Genomic DNA, 21,932 nt, shown 5'->3' with positions numbered 1-21,932 from the left:
CCTAAATTCTCTCCTAGCCTCTCTTCTATTCCAGAATCCATCCTATACACTGTTATTGTGAGTTCTGTTTCAGACTGCCTACAGGAACCTGTACACGCCTGCGGCTCCTGTTCCTGAATACTGAAGACTCCAAGTTGCTTATAAGAAGACATTACAGATGTCTACATTTGTGAGTGTATCATCTACCACTGGTTATGCCATGCATACCCTGTCTACTCACTACCTATAGTCTCTCCTTACAGCACAGCAACTCAGAGATCGCAGTTCCAGTATCGGAGAGACTTCAGCCCTGCCTGGCACATCTACTCACTACTGCCAGCTCTGGTGGTTTTACTTCCAGTCTAATAAAAGAACTATCTGTGTTTGTCTCAATAATCCAGCCTAGCCGGTGGTCCCTCTCAGGATCTCCACTTGAGGGCGCTGTCATCTGCCATCGGCCCAGGGATTCACTATTTCTACTAAGTGTTACTATTCTTTCTGCGGAAGTTAATCCATATCAGATAGCTATCTCCTTGTGGGCATACAGGTTGCTGGTTCATCATTCTACAGGAATTGGGCATCACAGTTGCTACTTCTTCCCTAACTCCCAAGCAAGGTCCATAACAGATAGCTCACTCCACCTCCCTGGCGGGGTGGTCTTATACAGATTGCTACTCCGCAGGCTATTTCATGACAGATTGCTAACTTCTCCTTCAGGAGCAGAAGCATAATACATTGTAACTTCCATCTGCTGGCTCCTCCCATCAACATCGCAGATTCTATCAGATTGCTAACTCCTCCCTCTCGGGGGAGCTGGTCTCTAATAGAAAGTTGCCTCTCCCTCCTTTGTGTCTGTGTGTGATCGTTTGATATCAGAAGGCTTGTATACAGAAAGGCAATACAGTAGCATGGCTCATCCCCTAGAAACAGTGTAAACAGGGTTTGTCTAACCTGCTCTCGGAGACTCCCCATCAAGTGATCTTTTCAGGATATCCACAATAAATATGCATGAGACCCAATATCTGCACATTTATCTCATGCATATCCATGGCTTAATTTGTAGACAACAAAAAGGAAGTGGAATTGTGGAGAGAGGGCGGCCCAGTGCCTGGTGCGAACTGTGAGAGAGGCAGTTCCAGGATGTGTGAACTCATTCTCTCCCAAACATATATACGCAAATAAACACTTCACATGCTTCCTCCTCCTTACCTCTGTGATCCTTCATCTCCAGCCCTCACTAATGCTCAGCAGCCCAGCAGGCCCTCTTACCCCCGATTGCCTGCTCCAGCGCCTGGCTCTGCTTCTCTTGTGGCCGCTGGCTGCCGCCTCCGACCTGGGTCGCTCCCTGTGCTTCCAGCTCCGCAGCGGATGTCCCAGCTCCTTGGCGGGCCTCCCCGTGTGGTCCGCGGGTACGCCACCATCTCGCGCCGTGCCCCTCCCTAGGCGCGTGCGCATATGTTCTTCTTTTAAAGGGGCCGCAGCGGGAATCCAACCCACGGCCCCGGATGATGACGTCACTGGGTCCCGGTACCTAAGGGCGGGCCCAGCCAGTGCTTCCCTGCCTCGGTAACAGGTCTCCACTCTAGTCATGTCCTTAGTTGCTTGTTCCTGTGATTCCTCCGTGTTCCTGGTTCCTGATTCGCCTGTGTTCCTGTTCTTGATCCTGGTATCTGTTCCTGCTCCTGTGTTCGTGTCTACCTTGCTTGTTGTTACTGACTGACCTCCTGGCTTTGAACCACTGCTTCATCTACGTTACCGATTGTCTCCTGGCTCTGACCACTGCTTCGCATGACCACACCACTGCTTGTCTCCTGCCTGACCACTGCTTCGTGACCACCTGCTTGTCTCCTGACTTTGACCTTTGCTTTGTCTGACTACGCTGCTGATTGTCTCCTGGCTTGGACCTCTGCTTCACCTGACTACGATTCTGCCCATCTCCTGGTTTGACCTTTGCCTTGCCTGACCATTCTACTGCTGACTTCTGGTTTTAACCCACGCTTGCCTTGCGACTCCTCCTTGCCTGCCGCCTGCCCTGACTTCAGCCTGCACTACGACGCTCCACTTGTTTTCACTCTGGACTTGGCCTCTCAGGCTGCGGCCTGTTCTTACTCGGGCGCACTCTGTCTGCCTCCTGTTCTCATTGGCGCCCAGGTCTCCAGGACTCCACCTCATCCAGATCAGACCACCTACTCCTACTACCGCTGCTGGCCCCTGGCTGACCTCCTCGTTGTCCCAGAGAAGACCTCAGACGTAGGCCCACCTAAGTCCAGCCGGCCCCGGTGCCCAAGGTCTCAACCTGCGGGGAACGAGGGCTGGTATTGGCGAAGCTCCAGCCGGCCTCCATCAGTCAGCCAGCTCCGCCTGCCGACGGTGGGGACCCATAGGGCTTGCCCTGCGGGTAGCGTCAACCCCACTCAGCCCAAGAGTCCACCTCCTGCGCAACAGATAGAGAGAATGGGGTACTTTCTCTCCTCCTCTCTGCCCTGGTGATCCTGGTTCTCCATCTCCAGCCCCCTCTGCCATAAAATACCCCAGTGACCTTGATTCAAATGATCCTAAGGTATGAGTCTGGAGCTCACAAAGCAAAGAACATCTACCTTGCCTTCTACTTTTCTGCAGGCTGCCAGAAGCCCTGGTATATACTGTAACGTCCCAGCACAAAAAAAAAACACTAGGATCAGGACTCTGCCAGAATCAGAAATAAATGAAGAAATTGTGATCACATGGGACACCCCAAGCAACAGATATAAAGCCTGATGCCAAAAAACTAACTATACAACGTGATGAAGGAAAAAAATACAAGAATGGCATTAATAATAGAAATGTCCATACCAAGTAGCTATTCTGTACGATGCATGGAGAGAGAGAAGATCCTCAAGTGCCAGAAGATGTAATCAGAGCCCATTAAAATGTGGCAGAAATATACAGAAATTGTCCTGATTGTCTTGGGCACCACTGGGATGATGAGAAAAATGTTACATAATTATGACCTCCTTCAGATCTCCACATGGAAACTATTCTTGATGTGAATGCTAGGAGCAAACTTGATAACGTGAGACAGAGCCATAACAAATAAATAAATAAACATTATTAAAGTAAGATGCTTACTCTTGTGTGCGAAAACAAGTTGTTAGGGTTTGTGTGTGTGTGGGCCCCTGGGCTGAGGTGAGAGATGGTACCGCCCACGGGGAGGAACCCCATGAGCCTCACCGTTGAGAGGCGAGGTCTCGGCTAGGGTGTGAGCAGAGCAACAGGTGCTGGAGAGAGAGAATGAAGAGGAGAGGGCACAAGAGCTAAAGATGGTGATGCCAGGGGGTGGAGCCACGGAGCGTCAGCCCAGGAAGCTGACGTCAGTACTAGCTAGAATGTCCTTGAGTCTTTATTAAAGAAGCAGAGTGACACTGCCTGTGGAGCGGGAGTGAAACAGAAAGTCACACAGACACAGAGATGCCACAGGTCTGTGCAGTGGGGTATACCCACGGAAGAGTCCTCTGTAGGAATGAACGGTGATGGTCCGTAATGCAGGATACACCAGTGAGGGTTCCTCAGTTGTGTTGGTTCGGCAATGGTCAGCGGAGTGGGGTACACCGAAGAGGGTCCACAGTAGCGTTAGTACGGCAAAGGTCTGCAGAGCGGGGCACTCACTGTAGAAGATCAGAAGTCTTAGAGGAAGCCCCGGGAATAGGGCAAGTAGCTGTCCAAGATGCAAGGGCCTCCGAGGAGTGGATACCCGGAATGTCTCTCGTCGAGGCAGCAGGAACTGGAACGTAGGTCCAAAGTGAGCAGATTCAGCAATGAGGGAACTCGTTGCCAAGTCGTAGGCAGGCAGGGCCAGCCGGCTTAAATGTCCATGAGAAATGATGTCATCCGGGGGGGACACCCCCGAGGTCCCCGCCATGACGTGGATAAGACTGGCCCGAGGGCGCACGTACACGCCTAAAGAACTCCCAGGGCAAGATGGCGGTCAGCATGCCATACAGGAAGGCCCAGGAACTAAGGTGTGCAGGCCGGCGATAGCTGGCGGAGGCCACCAATCTCCCCAGAGGAGTCGATGCAGGAAGGCATAAGGTGAGCAAGAGCGGTCGCAGCCGTCTGCAACCGACGGGCGTAACACAAGTCCATCTGAGGTCATCAACCACAAAGAAGACTTAACAAATCTGTCAAACTAAAAGTGATAATGCTAACACAGCAATAAATGTTAAAAAGTGGGCAATAGACCATGTGTCAATGGTATAACACTAAAGTTTCTGGGATCCTTTTAGAGATGATCAAAGCGTCAATGAAGATATTCACCAAGCATTTCCAACTTTTATTCCAAACGTACAGAAAATTTTGGTCCCCTGACACAGACCGTGTTACACCTCGTGGAATGCGTCGGGGGGGAAAGAAGTCCAACAATTGAACTAGTAGCACTACATCAAGGCGATCTTCAATAGGGTCAGCTCCAAACACGCGCGAAGGAAATGCTAGTCAGGTAAGGGAGCTCAAAACGGCCCTTGTGACAAAGTCTCTAAAAGGCAAGAGACTGGTTATATAGTGTGGCTGAGTCTTTATATGAAAATGGAGTAAACGCATCACTGTGCCAGAAAAAAACTGGGATTACATCTGTGACAGAATTGCAAAGAATGAAGTTAAGGTCACCCAGGACATTCATATTCCAAGAGCTTGAATGATACTTAGAAAACCAAACATTGTAGTAAAGGAGAAAAAACACAAGAACGGCACTGCTGATAGAAGTGTCAGTGCCAAGCGACTAATCTGTATAATGTATGAAAAGAGAGAAGATCCGCAAGTATCAAAAGATGCAATGAGAGACAAAGAGAATGTGGCAGAAAGACACAGAGATATTCAGATCCTGGTGTCATCTCAGTAACAGCAATAGAATCGCCCTTCCCTGCCTGGCACATTCCACTTGGGCAAGTCACTTCACCCTCCCTTGCCTAAGGTACAAATTTACAGACTGATATAATATTTGTGCGGGAAATGGGGAGCTCATGATTGAGCACCCGCTTTCCCGACACGCCCCATCCATCTCTCCCGGGCGCGTGATACAGTAGGCTAATAAGCCGCTGCGTAAAAAAAGGAGGCGCTAGGGGAAATTGTGCATCCCTAGCACCTCCTTGGCATCAGGTGCCCGGGAGAAGTGGCTGTGCGTGGGTTACAAAATGGACCTCAGTTTTACGAGCATCCCTTTTCCTAATCCGTGCATAGCTACGAGTTAGTAAAATGGACACTAGTAAATTGAGCTTCCGTTTTCCTAACCGGGCCACCGTCAAGACTTTTATTTCTTTTATCGCGTTGCTGCTTTCTGTGGTTTTCAGTCAGCGGAACCACAGAAAAGCAGTATTTTCAGCTTTTCTGTTAAACTTTTGGGGTTCCTCAAAACATAAAGTCAGTCCCGGAGCTGGCGTTAAATTTTGAGGGATAAAATGTGCGTGTCAGGTGCACGATTATTTTTTATATAAGGGGTTAATAGCTCATTTATATGTGATGAATGCTATTAGCTACGCACTAGTTTGGACGTGAGTTTCTTATTGCATCAGAGGTTATGGCTGCACGTAAAACCACGGGTTAACCTTTGCTCCAGCCTGAGCACACGATATTACATTGGCCTGTTTGATTGTAAGCCCTCAGGGATAGGGAAAAACCTACAGTACCTGCACGCTTTGAAATGCCAGAAAAAGCTGAATATAAATGAAAATTGTAATGCTAATTGTAATCCTCGCAAAATGAGCAACAAAAAATTACTCGGCAGTCTTGATTTTATTACTCTTCCTTCTCTAACTCTAAGGACTATACTACAGAAAGCAGAGAGAAGGAAGCTTTACATCTTGCCTCTATCCTCTCTGCCCCAATTACAGCTCCTCCTGGCATGGGCGTGGTTGGCAGCTGTGACAGTAATCGGAGCCTCCGCAGCTTTTTGCCAGTCGCAAGATGGTTCCTGCACTAGATCCTGAGACCACAGGGCTTCCAGTCTCTTTCTCTGCCCAGATCCCTCCTTCCTGTCCCTTCTCCCTCCTAACCCGGAACATTTCCTGCAGCCTCAGCCATTGAGAGAGAAGCAGAGCCTGAAGAAAGAGAGAGAAGGGAGAGAGCCTGCAGCTTCCTCCTCCCCAGGAGAGAGCATGGCCGAGGCAGAGCCTGCACAGGTAGGGCTGGCAGAGGGGGAGCAAACAAAGACAGTTCTGGGCAGAGGCAACTTATTACAGAGCTTTGCAAGCATTTATGCGCAGGGAAGGAAAGGGTCTTTAAGTCCTTAGGGCAGCAGTTTTACAAAATTATCTGCTGAGCCCCACCAGCAGAGGACATAAAGGCGCAGCAAATCAAACAAAAGAAATGAAACAAAGCACAGCTGGAGCTCAGCAGGAGCTACAGCTGCAGCTGCAAAAGGCTGAGGATGGCTAAGGGAGGGACTGGTAGGATTGAGAGGAAGGAGAGAGATTTGTGGGACCGAGTTAGGCTGGGGGAGATAAAACAGGGTGGGAAGGGCTGGGGGAGGGAGAGAGACTGATGGGGAGGGGCTAAGATTCCTCAAAAGTTTGGTGATTGAGGTCCATGCACCCTATGGGGCCGATGCAACATCGGGTGCTGAGCTCAGCGCACCACTAAACTCGCGGTTGGACGCGTATTTTGGACGTGCTAGATATATCGCCCAATGCAATGTCGGGATTAGTGCATCCATACTGGTGCATAGTTAATAGCGCTCATCGCATGCAAATGCCATGCTGACACAGCTATTAGCTAGTACCCCCGATGCAAAAAAAAAAAAAAAGAAATGTGCTCCTGACACGCACATTTTAACCCTCAAAGATTAACGCCAGCCCAGAGCTGGCGTTAATTTTTGAGGCACCCCCAAGCCGTGCTCAGAAAAGCAAAATAAACAGCTTTTCTGCGGTTCCTCCTATTTAATATCGTTGCGATACTAAGCAGGAGGCACCACAGAAAGCTGCAACATGAAAAAAAAAAAAATCTTGACAGCAGTCAGGAAAAGGGATGCTCAATTTACAAAAATTGATTGTCCGTTTTCCTTACCTTTTGCACAGCTACTTCTCCTGGGCGCTCGATGCCAATTTATCCATTGAGCATCCCTGTTAGCACGCCAGCTCATTTGAGTATTACATCGAGCGCCCAAGAGAGGGAATAGGTTGGACGTACGTTTTTTGCTCACACGATATTGTATCGGCCCCAAATTCTGGGAATCCCCTAGAGTCCAGCTTCCCAGGCTAGTGTTCAAATGGGATTAAAGAATTACAGTTTAAAGAAAAGAAAAGCTAAATACTTTGTCTTGCTCCTTTCATTTATAAAGTCATGCAATGCTCAAATCTTTCCAGAGGGGGGAAACTTAGTGCAGACCCCAGGGTGGGGGGAGACCCTAAAATCTCCTCCCTCTGCTCTGCTTCCATAAAAAAAACAAGTCCCGGCTTCCAGCCCGCTGCTTCTATTGGTGCACGGATGGAGTGACAGGCAGCCTGGACCAATCAGCAGAGTTCTGAGACTCTGATCTGACCTCCATCTTATCTGCACTCCTCCCCTCCCCCTTCCCCATCTTCCTGGATTTCTTCCCACCTCATTTTACATCTAAGAAATGAATGTTTTACCTGTGAAAGCCAAATCCCCAGTACAATATGGGGTAGATTTTAAAAGGGTGCACAATTGGGCACCTTGCGCGTGCAGAGCCCGTGCTGAGCCGTGCTGCCTTCCCCCGTTCCCTCTGAGGCCGCTCTGAAATCGGAGCAGCCTGGGAGGGAACTTACCCCCCCCCCCCCCTACCTTCCCTTCCCCAACCTCCCCTGCCCTTTCCCCCCTACCTTTTTCTTTTATGGCTTCTATTTCAAAATTTACTTCAGCCCTGGGGCTGAAGTAAGTTGCGCGCGCTGGCCAACTGCCGGCGCGCGATCCCAAGCACATCAGCAAATGGCCGCTGTGCCTGGAGCCTCTGACCCCGCCCTTTTAGTAAAGCCCTGAGGCTTTACGCGCGTCTCCGGGCCTTTTGAAAAATAGGCCCGGCGCGCGTAACCCTTTGAAAATCCGGCCCTGTGTGTGTAAGTCTGGATCAAGTGTAGATAGTTTTAATGAGGTCCATTTTCAGCTTGCTGGTGGCTCAGCTAGACAGCCGGATAAAACTTACGAAGCTAACTAGCAGGTATATTCAGCAAGCACGGCCATGTCAGATAAATGGCTGAATATGTTATGCGTTAAACCAGGTGTGGCGAACTCCAGCCCTCGAGGGCCACAAACAGGCCAGGTTTTCCGGAATAACCACAATGAATATGCATGAGATAGGTTTGCATACATCGGAGGCGAGCATGCAGATCTATCTCATGTATATTCATTGTGGATATCCTGAAAAACCTGGCCTGTTTGTGGCCCTCGAGGACCGGAGTTTGCCACCTGTGTGTTAAACCTACTTTTCACTGCTCTCAAGTATTGGAAAAAAAACTAGATCCACATACAAACAATAATGAAGCCCAAAGCCTGATAGGAATTTACAAAAGGGTCTTAAATATATATTAAATAACGATGATCCTTGTGACACCCCAGCCTTTAACTAGTACCAGGAGGAGAGTGTGGTCCATAATTTACTTGTAGCATTCAATCTGTCAAATACTTGACCATGCCAGAAGGGTACCTGAGATACCACTTTCAGCCAGTTGCGAGATAAGAACGTTATGATCCAGAGTATCAAATGCTGCTGATATATCAAGCAGCACCCGAATGCAATCAGTGGCAGAGTCAAAACCCTTCCAGAGTATATCTGAGCCTTGATCTCATCCCTATCTCAGAAGAACATTGTGACCTAAAAACCCAACTGAAATTGGTCAAGAACATCATATTTATTCATCCAAGAAGTCCTGCAACTGTTTTAGAAATGCTGCTCCAAATACTTTTGCTAAAATGTTTGGGATGAAATTGGTTTATAATCAGCTAACTCTAATGGATCAGCTAGCGACTTTTTTTTTTTTTTTTTTTTTTTAGTAAAGGACGTATGGCTGCTTGTTTCAGTATTTGATGGTAAAACTCCTTCACCCAAAGAGTTATTAGCCATTTTTGTAAGTGGATCAGCGGTATCATCAGTTTTGGGAACCACAGTATGACATGGATTAAGGGGAAAATTAGATGGATAACTTAAAAGTAATACATCTAAATGGCAAAGTGACATATTGACACTTAATATAGCCAAAATGAAAATGATCTGACTCAGCAGATTTGCATCTTCCTTTTTCCCATCTACATTTATGTTTGAAAGTATTTCTATCCAGACTTATATTAAAGGAGTGCCCACAGCGATATTCAATAATACACATTTCAAATACTTAACAATACTAAATAACAAATGCATAAGTAACAATTACATCCTGGACAAAATAGAACAAACATGTGCATTGCTGATAATCCAAGCGTCAAACTGAAAAAATGAAGATAAGACTGAATCTAAAAATCAGCAATGCAAAAAACATTGTGAAAATGCTTGAGTGAACAAGATTCCTTTTCCCTGCCTTTCTGAATTCACAATTATCAGCCCCAATTGAGGTTCCATAGTTTGGGAGCTGTGGTGATAAAAGCTCAGATCCTCCTTCCCGCCAGCCTTGCAGGGAAGCTGACAGGTTGCATAAGGAAACTCTGCCAGATGAGGAAAGTTGCCAGGCAATGCTGAAGTTTGATTCCTCAGAGAGTCAGGGACCATCTTATACAGATTCTTAAAAATGTAAAGATATTTTGGGGGTAGATTTTCAAAAAATGCGCATTCGCGTACTTTTGTTGGCGCAACAGTCGCAAACAAAAGTACGCTGGATTTTAGTAGAAACGCGCGTAGCCGCTAAAATCCAGGATCGGCACGCGCAAGGCTGCCGAATTTGGGCAGCCGGCGCGCGCCAAGCCGCCGGCTGCCCAAAATCGGAGCGGCCTCGGAGGGAACTCGCTTTCGCCACTCCCCTCACCTTCCCCTCCCTTCCTCTACCTAACCCACCCCCCCCGGCCCTATCTAAACCCCCCCCTACCTTTCTCCACGGATTTACGCCTCCCAGAGGGAGGCGTAAATCCACGCGTGCCAGCGGGCTGCTGGCGCGCCGAGACGCAACCCGGGGGCGGTTCCGGAGGGCGCGGCCACGCCCCCGGCCGAAACCACGCCCCCGGGCCTGCCCCGAAATGCCGCGTCCCGCCCCCAAAACGCGCGTCAATCGGCCCCGCCCCCGTCAAAAAACCCCGGGACTTATGCGAGTCCCGGGGCTCTGCGCGCACTGGCAGGCCTATGGAAAATAGGCGCGCCGGCGCACAAGGCCCTGCTCGCGTAAATCCGCCCGGATTTACGCGAGCAGGGCTCTTAAAATCCGCCCCCTTTAATTTTACACCTAAAAAGACAACTAGGATCCAGTCCCCTCCAGCTTAGAAGTGCAGTAATCCAGCCAGTTCATTACAAGAGCAATCTGATTGCTCTAAAAGGGGTGCAGTTGATAGAGATGAAAAGCATGATCTGGCCTCTACAGATTAATGAAAAATCGTTGTTAAACTGCAAGCTGTTAACACACCTAAACTAAGAGCTTGTTCACACCTCTGGAGCCGAGTTCCCTTCAGGATTGGAATTGGAATTATGCTTAAAGGGAAGGCTTTCTAAACCCCAGGCTATGTAAACAATATTAAAGGAAAAGAGAGTGCAGCTCCATGAAACAAGTAGATTGCAAAACTACAAACAAACATGCTTTTCTGAAAAGAAGATCCAGTCAAACAAACCTAATTGAGTTCTTTAATATAAACTCAAAAGTGATGGATCAGGGAGGTGCAGTGGATGTTGCCTCTTTCTGGACTTTAGTAAAGCTTTTGATCTTATTAAACGTAGAAGATTGATAAATACGCTGGACACATGAGAGAAGGGCAGAAAGCTGTTAAGCAAATAGAAATTTGTTTGAGCAAAGAAGTCAGAGAGTGTGGCCAAGGAAGTCCATTCTGATGACAATTGTCGATGTTATTTATTTATTTATTTATTTATTTATTTATTTATTTAATTTTATTTATTTATTTAAGACATTTCTATACCATCTTTAACAATATGAAATTGAACAAAATGGTTTACAATAATATTAAAATAAATCACTTCATAAAATAAAACAAATATAGAGTTAAAATATAATAAACTAGAAAATAAATATAAATAAAGCAAATCCAAATAAAATACATAACAGTAGGAGAGAAATACAATTATATGCTAGGCCCTAAGTGTTACATAAAGGGGGTTTAGTGTGCCCTTGGGCCTCAGCCCGACCCCAGACAGATCCAGGACCGAACCCAGGGTTGACGGCGTGTTCCAGCATGGCTGACGGTCTTACCCTCTGCCAGGCCTGCAAGCTCCCAAGGCAAACAACAGGATGATGTTGGAATGTGAATGGTCCTCCGACCATTCCGAGCCCTTTCGGACCTGCCGCTTGGATCGGCATGAAGCAGCAGGCCTGGCCTGAGGTCGAGGGCAAGATGGGGCCTTGACACGAAGACATGACACCAAGGTCGATGCGGATGGCATCAGAGATGAGGGCTGGAACAAGACATGACACCAAGGTAGTTGAGGACATGACACCAAGGCTGATGCGAAGACATCACGGACCAATGGTCGATGCAACGACATCAGGAACAAGACATTGACATGACACCAAGACTGATGCAACAGCATCCAGGACGAGACGAGGAACTTGACAAAGTCCAGACGAGACGAGAGGTTGGGCAGAAGGACATTGGCACTGTCTCTCAGGGTGCCCTACACAGCCCACCTTCACGGGCAGACCCAATGGGCTGGTCGCGGACCACCCTGTCCCACTGCGCGCCCTACACAGCCCTAGGAGGCTGGTCACGGATCACGCTGAGAACGGGACAAACGCAGGGAAGAATCCAGTCGAAGTGGGACTCTGACAATGAAGCCAGATGTCGCCCGAAGCTCCACAAAGGCTGGCAGGACATGACGGCTCAGGAGCACAGGACACCAGTCCACCTGCAGGCCACTCCATGCTCGGAAAAGACGTCATCCGAGGGAGTCGGGTCTGACAGGTACCAGAAGGCTCGGGAGCGCTGAAGCAAACACCAAGAAGGGCAGGACACCAAGGAAGCAGGAACATCAGGAAGCGGAGGATCAAGATGAGACACCATGACACTTGGACGAGGACCTCAGGCACGAAGACATAACTTGACATGGCGTGACATGACAAGAAGACACAACGAAGAGGAGCTCCACGAAGAATGCCTGACAGAGCTCTGGCAGGCAAGAGCCTCCAGAGTGAAGTAACTCCGAGGCAAGGCAAGGCTGACTGGAAGTTGAAGTCCTTTTATAGGGCTGCAGACAGGCGACTCCCTGGGAGGAGTTTGGATGGCCCACACCTAGGTGGCCCTATAACTACGGAGGAGTGCTGCGGGCCGGCCCCTAGGGAAAAGGGCATGGTTTCAAACCAGGAAGTCCATGCAGACACAAGCAAGCCTCAGGCAGGCCCCAAGAACATTGAGGCCTCCCAGGCCCTGGAGCAAATCCTGGATAGTTCGTAGGTGAGACCCCGGCTTCGGAGCGGCCTCCAGGAAGAGCTAAGGAGCCTCCCGTAGCACCGCTACAGGAGGGTTCATAACACTAAGCTTATATTTAACGACTTAGTATGCTATGAACTATATTCCCTATGCTTAAACCTACTACTGTACACAGTCTATATGTTTTTCTCTAGTTACATTGCCACCCTGTGACTGTTGTATTGTTTGACTTAGTTTCTCCGCAGGCATATAACCTTTGCTCTGATAGGTCATTAGAGCTGCAATGTGATTGTTCTGAACTTCCTGAGTGGATATTTCCAATTTTGCATTTCCTTACTCAAAAGTGTTTCTCCCTTCCCAATTGGTTTCTTGGACCAATGTTGCCAGATAGGTGGTTTCTTTTCTGAGCGTGCATGGGAAATTTTTTCCTTTTTTGGCTGCAGGACTTTGGGCTATTTTTTTTTTGGTGTGTGCGTTTTTTTGGGCTTCTTTCTGGAAGGGTGCTGCAGTAGCTGGAAGGCATATTTCTAGTGGTGCTTTGTCGTCTCTTCCTGACAAACTGGTGCCTGTTTGAACTTGAGGGTGAAATGGAAGGAGCTGTGCCTTGGGGGTAGGGGAAGGGAAAGTGAGTATCAGACAGCTTAAATTTGCTTTGCTCATTTTAGAGAGTCTGAGGGATGAATATTACAAGTGGACACTTCTCTATCCGTCTTACTTCTCCCATCAAAAAATAAATAAATAAAGACTAAATATAGTCTGCGGCTTATTCTAGGTAGATGTACAGATCTCTGTTGACAAAGGATCCTCGATATCAATGAGGGTGGCTTTTTCTTTCCAGTGGCCGGTGGCTGTCTCTTGCAGTTCAGGCTTCCCTTTCTCAAGTAGCAGTAATGGGCTGGCTGTGAACTCCCTAAGAGGCTTCCAGATATCCCGGGGTGAGAGCCACTACCATCTGTAATGCCATGTCATGTGCTATTAGTTTCACTCAAAAATACAGCACTGTTTTCTGTGCTAAAGGGAATAGAGCTGCCTTATAATACATTGTCAGTGCTAACACTTTATAAATTAGCCCCAGACTATTCTGTCCAAGAGCAATCAACAGTACCAGTACAGTGCTAAAGCAATCAATATAACTGCATTGGGTTTCGCCATTCCTGAGTGGGCCGACTGCAAAATGCAGTAAGATATAGCTCTGAAGGCAACTTGCATCACTGTTTTGCTGCTACTTTCGCCCTGCCAGGGACTTAAAAGAAATGTTTTCTTTGCTCTGCCACCTCATTTCCACCATGCAGGGCTTGAAAAAAGAAAGCTGCTTGTTTTACCACCCCTGAGCAGGAACGGAACAGCAGTATTAATGGCCTAGGGGGGGTCAGGTCCCCAACCTGGACTTGCTTCTAATACATCTTGCATGGCGCAGTTATGCACAGCTCTCAGATGTACCTTATGGTAACACTAAACATGACAACCTTGATTTTTAGTCTTTTCTAGCAATATTTTTTAATTTTTTTATATTCATTGTTAATTTTGTAAATTTGTCTGCATGCAATGCAGGAATTTGTGTAAAACTGTGCATAATAAAAATTGTTTTTGCAAGTTTTGGGCTAGATTTGGTGATTGATTGGGCTCTAAACATTTTTGGCATCTGGCAACCCTATCTTGGACCTAAAGCATCCTGGGACAGTTTGTTCCTCAGGAGTGATTTCTTCTGCTTGAAAAAAGGCTCTCAGCTAAGCTTCTATTTTCTCTGTCACAAACCCTGAGGAAAGCATTGCTTTTTACCAGTTTCATTATAAATTCAACTAAAGTACTACAGAGAAACTCATCTGAGTGCAACAATTCCAAAGATTCTGTGCAGTTACTTTTGACTCCATTTCATCACAGGGAGTGCTATGTTTATTCATTGTTCTAAGAAATGTTTTGAAGTTCAAGAGCTGAGTCTATCTGATTATCTAAAATTGAATCAAAGGTTATTTGGTTGTGTAGCAGCTCAAGGAAGAAAGGATATGCTGTGAAGACAGCATAAGATAGCAGCAGAAAAAGATTCATTGTCCCCTTTAGTCTGCCCAGTTTTTCCTGTGCTTACTTAACTGTTTTTAGAATATCATTTCTTACCCAAATCATTTTCCTATCCACCGTCCTGGGTAGCTGAGCAAACAAGATTCCAAACTTAATCCAATAACCATCTGTTTTTTTTACCACCACTTGAAAAGATGCAGAGCCATCCAAAACAGCTACCAAAAGTAGTGAGATGACTGCCTGATTATCTGGCCACCTAGAGCCCTGTGGACCTACTGGACAGTACTCAGTCATCACCAATCTGCCAGCACCAACAAAGTTGGTTTCTTGAAAGTTGTAGTCTGCTAGTGCCAACTTGTGAAGGGTAACAGGTGAGTGAGTCCTTTGTGCTGCGGAGTAGTTGATGCAGCCTTGATGGCGAACCCAAGAAGCCTATGCTGGCAGCTGGCGAATGCACCCTGTAGTGGGACAGTCTGGAGCTTCATATTTACCAGATGTTTCTCTCGCGCAGGCTGCCCTTGGGTTCTAGTGGCTGGCAGAACTTAGGTGGGTCCCCAGGGCGGTGATAAATAACTAAAGCCCAAAAGCACATCAGGGTCAGGGCAGACTAACAGGTGTCAGAGAAGGCTAAAGTCAGGGCAGGCAGCTAGCAAGCATTGTCAGGTCCAGGCAGCAGGCAATCATGGTCAGGTCCAAGCAAAAGATCAATATCCACAGAGTCATGCCAAGAGTAGATGAAGACACACTGAAGACACTGGACAAGACAGATAAGGCAAGGCTGGACACGGCAAAGCTGGAAGAGAAACAGGAATCAGGAACACTAGGCAACATGCATTGCAAGGCAGGAGACCTGTTATTGGGGGCAAGGTAAGGCTGCAAGGTCCTTGCTTAAATAGGCTGATCAGCCTGATGTCTTCAGAGGTCCCCACTCAGTGTTTCCCGCCGCGGGGCTCATATATTGCGTGTATATGCATGTGCACCTAAGGAGGGTCTGGGACAGGAACAGCATGGTGGTGTATGGGGTCACGCCTGGCAGTGCTGAGGAGATGGCTGTGTCCCAGCTGTGGAAGCCTGCCAACAGCGTCCTGGGCTGCTCTCGGTGGCATCGGGGTGAGTACAGCGGCTCGCAGGGCGATCCCACGAGAAGTGTTCCAAACAGTACCCCCTCCCTCTTCTTCTGGGTTTGGATTTCCCAGAGAATGTCCTGTGGAATTCAGATACGAGTTGCCAGAACTTTGCAGATTGAAGGCCGGCTCCCAAGAGTTCTCCTCAGGTCCATAGTTCTTTCACGATATAAGATACTGCAGCTGGTTTCGGACTCTTCAGAAACCTAAAATTTCCTAGACCTTGAATTGAGTGTCTTCTGCCTTAGCAACTTCGGTGATCTGGAGGGACAGTCTACCTGGTCAAAAGAGAATGGCAGGTTTCAGCTGTGAGACGTGGAAAACATCATAAACTTGTAAAGATGCCATCAGTTTGTGCTTATAAGCCACAAGGCCCAGTTGTCGCTCAATGGGGAATGGACCCACAAATTGTGGTGCAAACTTCAGAGATAGCATCTTCAATTGTAGATTTGTAGTGCTGAGTCAAACCAAGCTTCCTGGGTAAAGTTGAGGCTTGGGGCAGTGTTTCTTGTCAACGTGCTTTTTAAAACACTCTACTGCTTGCTCTAGGAGACAGTGTGTTTTCTGACACAGTTCCTATTCCATCAAGCTAGCTGCTGGGCAAGAGTCAGAGACTGGAACAGATCTGGGAATATGGGGATGGCGTCCAAACTTGATGTAGAAGGGTGATGACCTTGTGGAACTGTTCAAGTGGTTATTATAGTATGTGAGAATTCGGCCTGTGGGAGGAAGGAGGTCCAGTTATCCTGTGTTGGTTCACATAGGCTCATAGAAAGGCCTTGAGCCTCTGATTTACCTGCTCAGTTTGTTCATTGCTCTGGGGGTGGTAAGCTGAGGTGAAATCCAATGTAATGCACAAACCTTTCCAGTAGCAGGTTGTAAACTGAACCCCCCCAGTCTGAAAATGTTTGAATAGGGAGCCCGTGCAGACAGAAGATGTGTTAGACAAAGAGTATAGCCAGTTCAGGCGCAGACTGGAGATCCGAAAGAGGCGTGAAATCAGCCATCTTAGAAAATCTATTCACTACCAACCATATGGTGGTGTTGCCGCCAAAGAGGGGAAGGTCAGTGATGAAGTCAGTGGCCAAATGGGTCCAGGGTTCTTTGGGGGCTGGCAGCGGCTGTAATAACACCCAAGGTCATGCTCACACACTCTTATTCATGGCACACATGGAGCAAAACTCTACATAACGCTTCACATTGGTCTTCATCTGAGGCCATTAGTAATGCTGAATGACTAATTCTAAGGTTTGGATGATATCTGGGTGGCCCGCCAAGGAAAGTTATGAGCCCAATGAAGAATCTTCTGTCGTAGGCACCAGGGAACCATGGATTTCACAGGATGAACAGTAAATATGGCAGCAGCCGCAATCTTCGCAGGATCAATGATATGCCATGGGGATTCCAGAGAGCCCTCAGTATCAAAGGAACATGAGAGGGTATCGGTTTGTCAGTTCTCAGCAGGCCGGTACCGCAATTCAGTCAAACCAATTAAAAGACAATGACTAGTGGCTTGCTGAGGGTTCAGTCTCTGTGCTTGCGCTAGATGCTGTAGGTTCTTGTGATCCGTATAGATAGTTTTTGGGTACTTGGCTCCTTCCAGCAGGTGCTGTCATTCTTCCAAGGCTAATTTAACTGCTAGTAGCTCATGATCTCCAATGTTATAATTCTCTAATGGAGAGAATTTATTTGAAAAGTAGGAACAGGGCACGAGTGTACCATTATAGTTATGCTGTAGGAGGACAGTGCCTATGCTGTGGATAGATGCATCTACCTCCAGGATGAATAGCTTGGACGGATCTGAATGGTGTAGGCATGGATCAAGAGTTACTTCCTTTTTGGCATCCTTGGTCGCCCTTGGCTGCGTCAGGGTGAGTACAGCGGCTCGTAAGGCCATCCCATAAGCTGTGTTCCTATCACTTGCTTACCCTATGTGCCGCAAGGAAGGTAAATACATGACCAGTGGAGCTCAGCGATATCCAGTTCATTTCAGTATTTTTATTGATGATGTTGCAGAGGGATTTGAGGAATGTGTCTACTTGTCTGCAGAAGGTATAAAAGTCTGTAACAGAATAGAAAGACAAGAAGGGGGTGAGAAAAATTACTTTAATGAACTGTTAGAATGGTCAAGAGTTTGGCAACTCTTTCAGTGCATTAAAATGTAAAGTCTTGCATTTGGGACATAAAAATCAAAAAGCCAATTATTTATTTATTTGTTTGTTTGTTTTTTTTTCTATACCGATGTTCAACTAGTGTTATCGCACCGGTTTACATAATAACAAAGGGATCCATTAGCCTAGATTTCTTCTTTACAGTAAATGTTTGTGACATGAGTAACTATGGAACATGAGTAATTTTGTGGCAAGGGTAGCTTTGGCGTTATCTATTATAGGAGAGGAAGTGAAGCCATTATAACATGTATCCTGAAACCTGTAACATGGGAAATTTTGTAACTTGATAAACTTAGAAACAAGAGTGTCTTGGCAATTTGTATAATGGTAGAAGGAGTGTAGACCTTATAGATTTGTAGCACATGTGATAATATAATTGAGAGGGGGGCATTGTAAATTGTGGTAGAGATGGTGAAAAAATTGTCGATTATAACAGTGCTGTTAAAATACATTGTCGAGTCTGAGCTGGGGCGGTAGACTGTTCCAGAGTGTTGGACCTGCGACTGTTATGGCTTGCTCTCTTAAAACTGGCAACTGTTAAACAGGAAAGAGGCCTAGGAGTAATCATCTCAGATGAACTGAGTACAGAGAATTTTTTAAAATATTTTACAGACTGAAGAGGCAACATGTCAGGAGTTTGTGCTGCTGTGCCTGAGGCAGCAGTGCTGACTGGGTCCCTCTTCCTTTTCCAGGTCCCTGTAACCTTTGAGGACGTCGCTGTCTATTTCTGGGAAGATGAGTGGGAGATGTTGGAAGAATGGCAGAAGGAGCTTTACAAGGAGACCATGCAAGAGAATTATGAAACTCTGATATCGCTGGGTAAAGGTGATTTTTACATTCTATTATTAGAAGTTGTACAATGAAATGAATGCTTTCAGTATGGGGTAACAAATATAGCTGGAGTGTTCCCTTGCCAGCCTTTCGTCTCTGTGTCTCTTGTGCTATCTGTCTCTCAATATGCCCCCTCCTTCTCCCTTTACCTTGTTCTCCTTTTTCTGTTCTGCCCTTCTTTCTCTAGCCCTCTCCATCCCCATGCCCTCATCTTTCAATGCCTCCCTGTGCCCTCTCTCTTTCTCACCTTTTCCTCTCCCTGCTCTTTCTCTTTCTGTCCTCCCTCCCATGTTGCTTTCTCTCTCTTCTCATAAGAACATAAGAAATTGCCATCCTGGGTCAGACCAAGGGTCCATCAAGCCCAGCATCCTGTTTGCAACAGAGGCCAAACCAGGCCACGAGAACCTGGCAAGTACCCAAAAACTAAGAAGAACCCATGCTACTGATGCCGGCCTAAGTCAACTTGATCAATAGCAGTTGATGGACTTCTCCTCCAAGAACTTATTCAAACCTTTTTTTAAATCCAGCTACACTAACTGCATTACCCACATCCTCTGGCAACAAATTCCAGAGCTTTATTGTGCATTGAGTGAAAAAGAATTTTCTCTGATTAGTTTTAAATGTGCTACTTGCTAACTTCATGGCGTGCCCCCTAGTCCTTCTATTATCCGAAAGTGTAATTAAACAATTTGCATCTACCCATTCTAGACCTTTCATGATTTTAAAGACGTCTATCACATCCCCTCTGCCATCTCTTCTCCAAGCTGAACAGCCCTAACTCTTTAGCCTTTCCTCATAGGGGAGCTGTTCCATCCCCTTCATCACTTTGGTTGCCCTTCTCTGTACCTTCTCAAGTGCAACTATATCTTTTTTGAGATGCGGTGACCAGAACTATACACAGTACTCAAGGTGTGGTCTCATCATGGAGCGATACAGAGGCATTTTCCATTTTATTTACCATTCCCTTCCTAATAATTCCTAACATTCTGTTTGCTTTTTTGACTGCTGCAGCACACTGAACCGATGACTTCAATGTGTTATCCACTATGATGCCTAAATCTTTTTCCTGGTTGGTAGCTCCTAATATGGAACCCAACATTGTGTAATTATAGCATGGGTTATTTTTCCCTATATGCAACACCTTGCACTTGTCCACATTAAATTTCATCTTCCATTTGGATGCCCAATCTTCCAGTCTCGTAAGGTCCTTCTGCAATTTATCACAATCTGCTTGTGATTTAACTGCTCTGAATAATTTTGTATCATCTGCAAATCTGATAACCTCACTCATCGTATTCCTTTCCAGGTCATTTATAAACATATTGAAAAGTACGGGTCCCAATACAGATCCCTGAGGCACTCCACTGTTTACCCTTTTCCCCTGAGAAAATTGCCCATTTAATCCTACTCTCTGTTTCCTGTCTTTTTTTTTTTTGTAAATGAGTTGTTTATTAAAGAGACAACAAAACCAGAAACATCGTAGGACAAGCTCATGTACAGATCACCCACAGAACAAAACATAAAAATGTCAGTACAAATGGTACAAAAGCAACATACTGTTATATCATGTAGAAAACGATAAAAAAAACAAACCCAAGAGCAATGTGTACTCGATCTGCTATGAGGTATAAATGAACGAGGTTATTAAATGCTTATCCAGAACAAAGAACCACATGTCTGAGTCTCCGTGTATAAGCAATTGACCCCCCCCCTTCCCCCCCCTCCAGTCACAGTCTAGTGGGTATTCCGCCAACACAGGAGCATAAGTAGCTTGGAGCAAAGTCATAGCAGTCCACGACTCACAGAGGAAATTCTCTAAACGTCGGAAGGAGATCTGGCTCAGGAAACAACAGAGCAGGCGCGCTTCTCCATCCATATACGATAGGGAGACCACGTATCTCGAAACCGCCGTAAAGTCCGCCGAAGTTTTGCTGTAATTTCTGCCAGATGATAGATATGGTCCAATTTTGCTTGTATTTCCACCAGTGTGGGAGTATTAGGAGTTTTCCATTTCCTTGCTATTTCAGTTCTGGTGGCGGTACATATATAGGTGACCAACCTATTGTGACCCTCCTGCCACAAAGGCATTGGAATGCCTAACAAGGCATGCTTCGGCAATAGTTCCACTGAGACGCCACACAGTTGTTGGATCCATGTGTCCACCGCCTGCCACACCGGGCGGAGTACAGGACAAGTCCACCACATATGAAAATAGCTGCCCTCCCTCTGACATCCTCTCCAACACAAGGCAGAAATATGAGATGACATATAGTGCAATCTAACTGGATAATAGTACCATCTATAAAACATCTTTAGGGTATTTTCTAGCAACGATGATGCAATTAATCCCTTACCCAAGCCCAATATTATCCCTTCCCATTCCGAAAGGGAGAAAGTACATTGTCTGTTTCCTGTCTTTTAACCAGTTTGTAATCCACGAAAGGACATAGCCACCTATCCCATGACTTTTTAGTTTTCTTAGAAGCCTCTCATGAGGGACATTGTCAAACATCTTCTCCTTCCCTCATGCCTCTTTTGTCTCTCCCTTCCCTTCCCTTCTCTGTGCTCCCCTTCTTTCATCCATAATCCCATTGGTATCTCTCCCTTCTTTCCATGTCCTCTTCTATGCCCCCCCATATGCGTGTCTCTCCTTTCCCTTCCCTGTGCCCTCCTTCTTTCCTCCACACTCTCTCTGTGCCTCTATTCTGTACTCTCTCTGTCTCTCGCTCCTCCCTTCCCTCCTCTCTGCCTGTCCCTCTCTCCTCCAGCTCACTTTCAGCAGCTCTGTTGGGTCTGGGCCCAGCACACAGTGGGGGAGGGGGAGGGGCAGACCCAGAGGGCCATTGCAAACTCCTACCTGAAGAAAGTCACTACATTCACTGTAAAAAACTCACCAAATTGGGTAAAAAGTCCCCAGGATGATGTTCCTTTGCAGTGGCGTTAGCGTGACTGGGAAACTTTGAGTTCTGATCATCCTAAGATTGAGTTAGATTGGCAAGGAGAAGGAGGGAATACACACTTTTGCGCTAACAGACATGTTATTGCTCGTTTTATGACACAGACACGTATACACAGCCTAACTTTCCAAGCTATTTGCAGTCCTGCATTTGCATGTGTAAGTGGACACATGGAATGGAAGCTGCACAGTTTATAAAATACCACGTAGTTCTGCCCCAAAAGTCACACACATGTTTCAGTATGGGCGAATAATTCCAATTCAATGAAAGCGCCTAATTTCTCTACATATTTTATAAACATACGCACATGCCTTAGGTGCAGAAAAAAATTTAATATTTAAGCGGAATAACCCCAATTC

The 21,932-nt window shown here is 46.6% G+C and overlaps 1 protein-coding gene across 3 annotated transcripts in view; it reads left to right on the top strand.

Moving 5' to 3' along the window:
* The first annotated feature begins 6,033 nt into the window (after positions 1 to 6,033).
* Positions 6,034 to 21,932, top strand: part of LOC115082137 (zinc finger protein 585A-like) — a 54,112-nt gene continuing 38,213 nt past the window's right edge. For 2 of the 3 annotated variants that reach the window (XM_029586393.1, XM_029586392.1), the window contains exons 1-2: positions 6,034 to 6,128; positions 18,478 to 18,610. In XM_029586393.1, coding sequence (XP_029442253.1) covers positions 6,105 to 6,128; positions 18,478 to 18,610 — 157 coding nt within the window. In that variant the 5' untranslated portion in view covers positions 6,034 to 6,104. The remainder of the gene's footprint in view (positions 6,129 to 18,477; positions 18,611 to 21,932) is intronic. The other variant, XM_029586394.1, reaches the window with a different exon arrangement.

The sequence above is a fragment of the Rhinatrema bivittatum genome, unplaced genomic scaffold, assembly GCF_901001135.1.
Source record: "Rhinatrema bivittatum unplaced genomic scaffold, aRhiBiv1.1, whole genome shotgun sequence".
NCBI classification, from domain to species: Eukaryota; Metazoa; Chordata; class Amphibia; order Gymnophiona; family Rhinatrematidae; genus Rhinatrema; species Rhinatrema bivittatum.
Note: the sequence above shows the minus strand (reverse complement) of the source record. Positions and strands in the feature narration are given on the sequence as shown.